The 9,314-nt window shown below is 33.1% G+C and overlaps 1 protein-coding gene across 1 annotated transcript in view; it reads right to left on the bottom strand.

The window, feature by feature from the left end:
- Positions 1 to 6: 6 nt before the first annotated feature.
- The window catches only part of LOC106469292 (lariat debranching enzyme B-like), a 25,500-nt gene continuing 16,192 nt past the window's right edge, over positions 7 to 9,314 (bottom strand). The window contains exons 6-10 of the mRNA XM_013929777.2: positions 8,344 to 8,501; positions 7,608 to 7,832; positions 3,626 to 3,703; positions 3,115 to 3,254; positions 7 to 1,898 (exon numbers count right to left, since the gene is read on the bottom strand). Coding sequence (XP_013785231.1) covers positions 1,106 to 1,898; positions 3,115 to 3,254; positions 3,626 to 3,703; positions 7,608 to 7,832; positions 8,344 to 8,501 — 1,394 coding nt within the window. The 3' untranslated portion in view covers positions 7 to 1,105. The remainder of the gene's footprint in view (positions 1,899 to 3,114; positions 3,255 to 3,625; positions 3,704 to 7,607; positions 7,833 to 8,343; positions 8,502 to 9,314) is intronic.

Below are 9,314 nucleotides of genomic sequence, written 5' to 3'. Positions count from 1 at the left end.
AAAAAAAAAAAAAAACGTGTTTCTGCTCGTCATTTGGATTTTTAACACATTACATTAAATACACAATCACCACTGTATTAAACCAACGTAAACGTTAGCAAGTCACGAGCCAAAAATGATTTTCCACAGCATGGCGGTTAAAGCCTATAAATTACAGAAAACTGTAACATTATACGGTTTTCAACTGGTCTGCTTATCGATTTGCAAAAATAAGTGGAGTTACTAGTCCTCAAAAAACCAAGTATTGTCAATCAAAATCTTGAAAACAACCATTTCCACTCTTTTTTCCCATTTCTTTATGTCATGTTTTTGCACAACGACACTTTAATAACACTGTTATAAGATACGAAATTAAATATCATATTTTGTGAATCGCCCATTAAATGAAAGTGTTCTCATCCATTACTGCATATTCAAGTCCATACACCCTATTCTTTTTGTGGAATTATCAGGATTCGAATCCCGGGATCATAGGTTGGAATCCTGGTACTTCCACAAAAAAGCTTTCTGGTTGTAACATTACAAAAAATGTCTGATATAACACCCCTAATCTTTATAACAAAATATTACAATTCGTATTACAAACTGCTTGACTGTACCTCCAATTTGAAACTTTTAAAATTTGCTATTTATTCAATTTACTTTAACCACTTTTTGTTTAGATTGTTGTAAGCCATCCTTAAAACCGATTTTTATATAGCTTTTTCTCAAGAAACATCTGTAGTTATCTTATGGGAGGGGGTTTGTAGTAATATGTAGTAGTTTTTTTGTATACTGAAATTTTTCAAATTGCAAAACTTTAGCAAACAATTAAATGTGTTATATATAAAAAAAAACAACTAGATTTTTGACCATCAATTAAACACTGAAGTACTGTTCGGAAATACATTCTCAATCACATTTGTTTACTATTTTAGTGAAAAGTTGACATTGTTTTCCGGAGTCATTAGGAGGATTTTGATAACTATTTATTATTTTTTCGTGTAGTTTTTTTTACTTTTTGTTTTGAGAGAGAAAAGTACTATTTGTAAGACACTTCCAACCCATTCTGTATGTACATTAATGGTTTTGCCAGTCAGACACAGCCAGTAAAAAAAAGAAGTATTTAAGAATCCTCGTCATCTTCTGCGCCGGAATAAATTGCTTGATTTCTGCGTTTCATTTTTTTCATTACGGGAATCGATGTAGAATTGGACGTGACTGAAACGTCCGATGCGCTTTGCACGCTTCGTTTCAATTCTGCTTTAAATTCAGGAAAGTCAGTTAAAATTGGCGAATTTTTCTTGGATGTTTTAGACACTGGAGTGCTGGTGATGCGATTGGTTTCTTCCAGCCCAGAACCTTTTGTATCAAGAAAAAACACGTCTTTTTCTGATGGTAAAGATTCGTTGACTTCTTCTAGTTGTGAAGAACTTGAAAAAACCATCTCTTCGTCTTTTGGATCAGGAGACTCATTTTCCATTGCGGAGCTTCTGTACATATCATCTTCATCGACAGCAACATCTTCGGGATTAACCGAAGAAGGTTCTTCCGACAAATCGACGTCACTCGAGCTACTCTCGTCCTCGTCTAACGTTATTTCGTCTGGATTAAATGACGGTTGCGACACGTTTGTCACGTTTCCTTCACTTTCGTCCACGAAAGAGAAATCCCGAATGCTGATGTTGGCAGAAGGACTCTTAGCAAGAAATGCCGACAGTGGGTCCGTGATGCCCAATTTCTGGCAGAATTGGGTGGTTTGGGGATTTATGTAAGATTCGGGTTCTGGGACTTTTTTTCTGGAAGATTTGTGATCGTGGACGGGAGCCGTGAGACAAAAATTCTGAGGTATTTTATACTGTCCTTGAAACTTTTCATCTAGTTCGTGTAGTTCTTGTTCTGTTGGGCTAAAATCCCATCTGAAAAATAAAAAAAATAATTGATAATTCCTTTTGAATTAATTTGTTCTTACTGTCTAACACCACCACAGCACAGACAGCTTTTTGTGTAAATTTGCGCTTAACACCAAACATTACCCAAAAGGTTCCTATTGTATTGCCCTCTGAAATATATATATATATATATAATAGTAACAACCACACACACACACACATTATCAATCTAACAAATGTAAAGTTAACAAATAATGGTGTATACTGTCCAAGTGGCTCCGCGGGCTAGAATAAAATGTGACTAAATAATTATCATACTTTTAAATGACATTTTGTTTTCAAACAACATGCGCAGTAAATGTCCAGATGTGTAAGGTAGCTTCGAGAAATGTTCATAAAGATGCGTGTCACCCGGTGGGTCAGCGGTAAGTTTACAGATTTACAAGAGTGGGCAGAGCGCAAATAGCCCATTGTGTAGCTTCACAATAACAACAACAACATAATATTGCAAAATCTCCCATTTTCTATCAACTTTCTCATGTCCTTCTGTATTTCCAGAACTCTTTTAAAAGGTTTAATACATATCGTCGGATTACAACTGTTGCAAAGTATAGACGTTAGCGAAATGTCGTCACATTTGACGAGGTCCAAAGCAAGATTTACCTTTACGCCTAACAGGCAAAACTTTAAACTTGTTAGAAACCGAATACTGGAAATTTGTTGAAAAGTCTGCAAGGTAAATACTAAAAACAATGACTGGAATACGTCTCGGGGAGTTTAAAATATTTAAATTGACTTAACAGAAACTAAAGCTTTCAGAAGTTAAAAGTCCACCTGCAAACTATTAGGTTTAACAAACAAAATCTTGCGTTGACTTTTTACGAATACACTGAACAATACAAAAACCGATCATCTTTGTTTAAAAGTACTGCCTACGGTTGTGTTCTTTAATGACTTAGGACTAATTAACAGAGTTAAATTTGCTACTCATTCTGAAGAGTTTGTTTGTTACGGTTTTCGCGCAAAGCTACATGAGGGCTATCTGCACTAGCTGTCCCTAATTTTGCAATGTAAGACTAGAGGGAAGGCAGCTACTCATCACCACCCACCGCCAATTCTTGGGCTACTCTATTACCAACGAATAGTGGGATTGACTGTCACATTATAACGCCCCCACGGCTGAAAGGGCGAGCATGTTTGGACATAATGCTATAATATACAGAATAAAACTATCTATCTTTACCTCTCAGAACAACCAGGACCAGGCATATAGTTGGAAGCACTAGTAAGTCCAAGAAGGCCATTAGTAGAATGGAGTACACTTAGCCATTCTTTGTCATACAGAATTTCTAGTGGTTGGATGGTTTCCCCCATGTCTAAGATCTGCAAAAATAATGCGACAATATCAGACTAGTAACAGCATACAAGTTTTACAGAAAATTCCGTAAAAATATTTTTTAAGAAAACAATAATTTTTTTTTACAAGAACCCATCATACAGCCCTAAGACCCTGTTAAGTACACAAATTACAGTAAAACGTTTAATAGCTTTCAGGATTTTAAGAATATTTTTAATTATTTCAATTAAAAACTTTTCAAAAGTAAAATTTTCTACAATCTTCTTGTTATTAACAACTACTTACAATATCGAACTGTACCAACTGCACGTTAAGAACTTTCGAAAAGCATCAATCGGCAATTTTAAAAATTCTACTATTTGTTTATTTGCTTCAATAAATGAAATAATTTACACACCTGTAGAAAATTACGCTTTGGTAGACATTTGTCAAGTGCCAAAAACTTAGTGAACTTTTTAGTTCCTCCATCATTGCTCTGGAAGAGAAAGAAAACAAACCAGTTGCTGTCAGAGGGTTTATTACAATTGATTTTAATACAAGACTGTAGAATTGTACATACTAACAAAATGTGAGATGTGTGAAAACAGAAACAAGTTTTCTCTTGTTAAAAACATAAAGGATTACATAATTCTGTCAAAAACAAAATACTGAAAAATCACCTTTTTTCTTCCATTATTTGAAGATTAAGTATATTAAAGTGTAACTGAAAATGTATTGCTTTTTGTTCATGTTAAAACTTAGTGCATATACACGCAAGTATTGAAAAAGTATATCTGGAAACAATTTACATGGTTTTTATTGAAACACTAAAAGGAAATAATTCTTTACTGGTCTACCTAATTTTCTTTTTAGGTATATAAAAGGAATTAACGTTATTTCAAAAACCTTCATCACTTATAGATTAAATTCTACTTGTAGAATTCTAACAGGTCTTGTAAAAATCCTAATTCATTTGAGTAAATGTTAATTTAGATGTCCACGTTAAAAGTAGTCTTTGTGACGTAGATCAGTGATCCATAGACCACTAGTGTTTAGCATGTTTCCTTCAAGTGGTCCATAGAAAAATTGCATGATTATGGTAAGAAAGTGACATGACAGCACAGTGTATAGATCCCACTGTGGTCCACTGAGATTTTAAAGAAATTCAGGTGGTCTGTCACACTTTCGAGAACCACCGAAGAAGACTGTTTTAAGCATTCATGAAACTAAGAAAAGTGTCATCAAAGCTTGGAATAAAAAAGTGCCATATGATAATTAACTCAAAAAATGAAATATACGAAATCTGGTGATGACAAAATTACAGTGAAAGTCAGTTAAAAATTAAATTTCTAAAATAGAAGTTAGTTACTAATTCAAGTACTAGAGAGAACACATGGTAATAAACATGAGTAATACATGGAAAAATATGAAAAACAAATTAATAAAAAAGAAATTTTTGGCGGTATGATAATGTTTCGTAAAATTTAGAAATATAGTAATCATATAGTAGCATAAATCAATAATAACTTTCTTATAAACAATTTCTGAAAGACAAAGATAGAAAGAAAGTAAAGTTTAAAAAAGACAGAAGGGATTGGTGAAGAGAAGAAATGAGGTGAAGCGGAGGGAAGCTAAAACATTTGGAGATAAACAGAAGAGTTTATTTGTAGGAGAAATAGTTACCAGTAGTATTCCAAATTAGATAAATTTGTAATTAGGGAAGAACTGTATTTTTTATAGCAAAGCCACATCGGGCTATCTGCTGTGTCCACCAAGGAGAATCGAACCCCTAATTTTAGTGTTGTAAATCCGTAACTTATCACTGTACCACTAGGGGACAAAAAGAACTATTTGTGAAAAGTTTGAAAATTTGTTTCAAAGAGGAGAAGAGTGGAAATAGAAAAAAAAAAACTGATCCAGGAGGAAAAAGAAAAAAAAATTAAGAAGGAGGAAACTAAAAAAGAAAGGAAAATAATCCATGATATAATAGAGAATATTAAAAAAAAAGAAAAAATTAAAAACAGCATTTAAAGCAGAAAAATTATAATTAAAAAGAAAAAAAGGAATTAGAAAATCAAATCATAAAGTAGAATTTATTGTTTAAAGGAATTAATGGAGGGGACAGAAGTAAAGTAATTAGTAGGGAATGAATTCTGATTGAAAATTAAAGGAATTGTCCATTCACGTACAGCAAGGGCACTAAGAGGGAAAACTTAAGACCAATAATAGGTTTTAAAAGAATAAGAAAAGAGAAAGGATTATGAAAAAACAAATAACAGCTGAAAATAATGGAAATATAAGTAAGGAGGACTATTCCGTTAGAACCAGAAAAAGATGTTAGAAGTGGCAAAATGGAAAACAGAAAGGAAGAAATATTTTGTGGGGTTTGGCAAGGAACATGAATAGGATGAAGAAGATGAGAGAGAAAATAGCTAAAAAATTGGAGGAAAGTGGAAAGATTAAGAAGAAAAGATGATAAATAATTAAAAGTAAACGAAAACAATTCTAGAATTGTGTGTGAGAACATGTGATAATTAGGCTTATAGAAACATACACAGAACAGAAATCAAACACAATAAGAAGAAGATATTAAAATATAATTAAATGGTCAGTTAAATAGCTGGAAGTGGAGGGAATTAAAGAGAAAACAAAGGTCAAATGAACTCTGAAATCAAAATGTCACTGAAATGGAAAGTAATGATGGGAAAAAAAATTTGGAAGAGATAACAGAATACAGAAAAGGCAATATAATAAAAAATGAATAGAAATAATGGTACAGGATATAAAAAAGTTATATGAATCGAAGGAAGAGAAATAATGATTATACAAGACTTAAATACCAAAACTGGAGATAAAAGTAAATGGAAGGTGGAAGATGAGAATAAATACAATTACTCAAGGAATGAAAAACAAAGGCCCCAAAGTAAGGAAAGATGGGGGGAATTGATACACTATTGTGAAGCTTGGAAGTTAATTATATTGAATCATAAAAGCCAGTGTTTAAGTATCTTTACAACCCAATAGATGGCACCACAATTCTTAGTGTTTTTCACCTTCAATAAGTGTGAAAACCATAGGGAAGAAGTTAAAGAAAGAATAAATGGATTACAGAGGGAGGTTGAATGTGTGAAAACCATAGGGAAGAAGTTAAAGAAAGAATAAATGGATTACAGAGGGAGGTTGAATGTGTGAAAACCATAGGGAAGAAGTTAAAGAAAGAATAAATGGATTACAGAGGGAGGTTGAATGTGTGAAAACAATAAGGAGGGAGAAACTAAGTATAATTTTAAATGTTATGTGATGATGGCAGGGAGAAAAATAGAAAAAAAAAAGAGATTAAAAACAAGAGAAAACTGTGGAAATAATTAATAAAAAAGAAACATTAAGAATAAAATGTATTTACACATGTGACAAAAAATTTTATAGAAAGTTTTTGTGTATATTAATGAAAAAAAAGTAACTAATATTAATGGATGCAGGTTGGTATGTAAAATTTTAAAAATTGCAAAAACCCCCTTTCCAAAAAATATAGAACATTTTGAAGAATGAATATTACTGTTAAAACAATGATAAAAAAAACAACTTACGAGAGATTTTGGTATCAAAAAAATAGATCAAGAAACAATTTAAGAATTGTTCTTCGTGATAATAGTAAGAAATTACCAATGCTGAAGGTAGATTTTTTATTAAAAGATGACGTCTTCAGAAATGGGAAGAATAACAAGGGCTGTATATAATAATAAAAAAAATTATTAGAAAATTTGAAATAATGAACATTATAAAGAGTGGACAGGATTTGAGAAAAGGTCAGTGTCATTAGAAGCAATGCGAACAGTTAAATCAAATTACAGTTTTCATCGATGCATCGACTGTTTATGGGACTACCGAAGAAGAGGAAAAAGACCTTCGTAGTTTCCAAAATGGTAGGTGTATGTGGTATTCTCAGGTAAGACAAATTTTCCCACGAGTGACAAGATAGGAGACATCATTCATTTAGCTGATAACTTGCCATAAACATGTGCAACATGTTGATACTCATTATATCACATTACTCACCCTAGAAATTATGTTTGAACACACATAATAACAATATTTTCCTTACGACAAGTTTGCTGTATGAAGCTATCATATTTCCAAGTAGTAACGTATTTTTTGTCAAGTTTCAGTAATGACCTCAATCAGAAAATGCAGTTTCGCAGTGATTGATGCTTAAAATTTAGTCTCACTTCAGTTGCTTGAATAAAGAATTTATACCTAGTTTTAAGGGTTTTTGTAACTTATTAATGAACAACTTTTGTTTACTACTAGAAAAACTGTAACTAATACATAACACTAACGAGAGAAAAAATTTAAATCCAGCCTTGAGGTTAAATAAGCATAACAAGTACAAAAAATGATACCTCATGAGGTATAATTGCAGCAAATCTACAATGAAGGTGAGCAGCGAACCAGTAACGAGGCTGGAGTTTCAAGAGCAGTTCCTCGGATGGCCTACTTCCTAACTTATTTTGTTCCATTTCTTCACGGAAATGCCTCTTCACTTTCAATAAACGTTCTTTATTTCCATAATTATATACACCACGTGGCCAGTCATGAGATATAAATATATCAATGGGCTCTTTGAGCTAAGTTCAATGAAAAACAACACAAACACAAAAATCATTACATAAGACACCTCATTAAAATAGCTTTGTGTATTTTATTAAAAATACCTTCAACTTTCATCTACCATATCTTGAAATGTGAAACTAAACAACATGCAAATAATGTAAAATTATATCACCAATCTTCTCAGTTTCATTTATATTTTCAATTATCAATGTTTTACTCTTACAAAACCATTCCCATATTGGGAAAAAAAAATTCTCTATATAAATATATTCAGGGTTTCCGAAAAGTCTGGAACCATAGGTGATTTGCAGCTTTTTTAAATTTCAGGTTACGATGCTGTCCAAGGTTGAGTTAATTCTGCCGTGTGGCAGAAAAAAGATTAGTCCCAGCAGAAAGTTGTAGCCGAATTTAATACACATGTGTACAAAGAGAAGACTAGAGACCCCAAACATCTGAAACAACGAACATCAGACGATTGACAATGACGAGAATATGCTTCGCGGTGTTCAAAGAGAATGAAAATACATCTCCAAACTGGTTTTTGATTGACAAGGTCAACTGTGGAACACATTCTGTGATGTTTGTTGAAGTGCCGCTGGTTCCAGACTTTTCGGACACTTCGTATAGACATATATTAAGAGAACAGAAGATAATTCCACTTGTTCTAAAAAAAACTACGTAGACTAAAAATTCAGAATATTTTTAAATGTGTTAGTCTCTGAGTTTAGTTTGGATTTCAAAAATGTAGAAAAAAAAAGATGACCACATCACCTCATGCTACATAAACTTTTTTTCAAGAACAAAAAAAAACTGATCTTGCTATCACTGTGTTTTCTATTTTGTTTAGAATGTTACCAAGGAAATGTAAATATATTTTAATAAGATTATTTAAGAGACAAGGTGCAGTTCAGAAACTGATTTTATCACTAAACACTGTAGTGTTTAGTATGCAGGGATGGGCAGACACATTCAATCTATAACTCTATGATGCTTACAAATATTTCTTAAAGTTGAGTTATAGCCTTATATGAGCACCTAGTTGCCACTATCGAGTGTTTCCCAGCTTGTGAGACACCTAATAGCTACTATCAAGTGTTTCCCAGCTTGTGAGACACCTAACTGCCACTATCGAGTGTTTCTCAGCTTGTGAGACACTTAGTTGCCACTATCGAGTGTTTCCAGCTTGTGAGACACCTAACTGCCACTATCGAGTGTTTCTCAGCTTGTGAGACACCTAACTGCCACTATCGAGTGTTTCTCAGCTTGTGAGACACCTAACTGCCACTATTGAGTGTTTCCCAGCTTGTGAGACACCTAACTGCCACTATTGAGTGTTTCCCAGCTTGTGAGACACCTAATTGCCACTATTGAGTGTTTCCCAGCTTGTGAGACACCTAACTGCCACTATTGAGTGTTTCCCAGCTTGTGAGACACCTAACTGCCACTATTGAGTGTTTCCCAGCTTGTGAGACACCTAACTGCCACTATTGAGTGTT

This window comes from Limulus polyphemus, unplaced genomic scaffold (genome assembly GCF_000517525.1).
Source record: "Limulus polyphemus unplaced genomic scaffold, Limulus_polyphemus-2.1.2 Scaffold3400, whole genome shotgun sequence".
Lineage (NCBI taxonomy): Eukaryota > Metazoa > Arthropoda > Merostomata > Xiphosura > Limulidae > Limulus > Limulus polyphemus.
The sequence above is the reverse complement of the archived record's forward strand: the minus strand, read 5'-3'. Positions and strand labels throughout refer to the sequence as shown.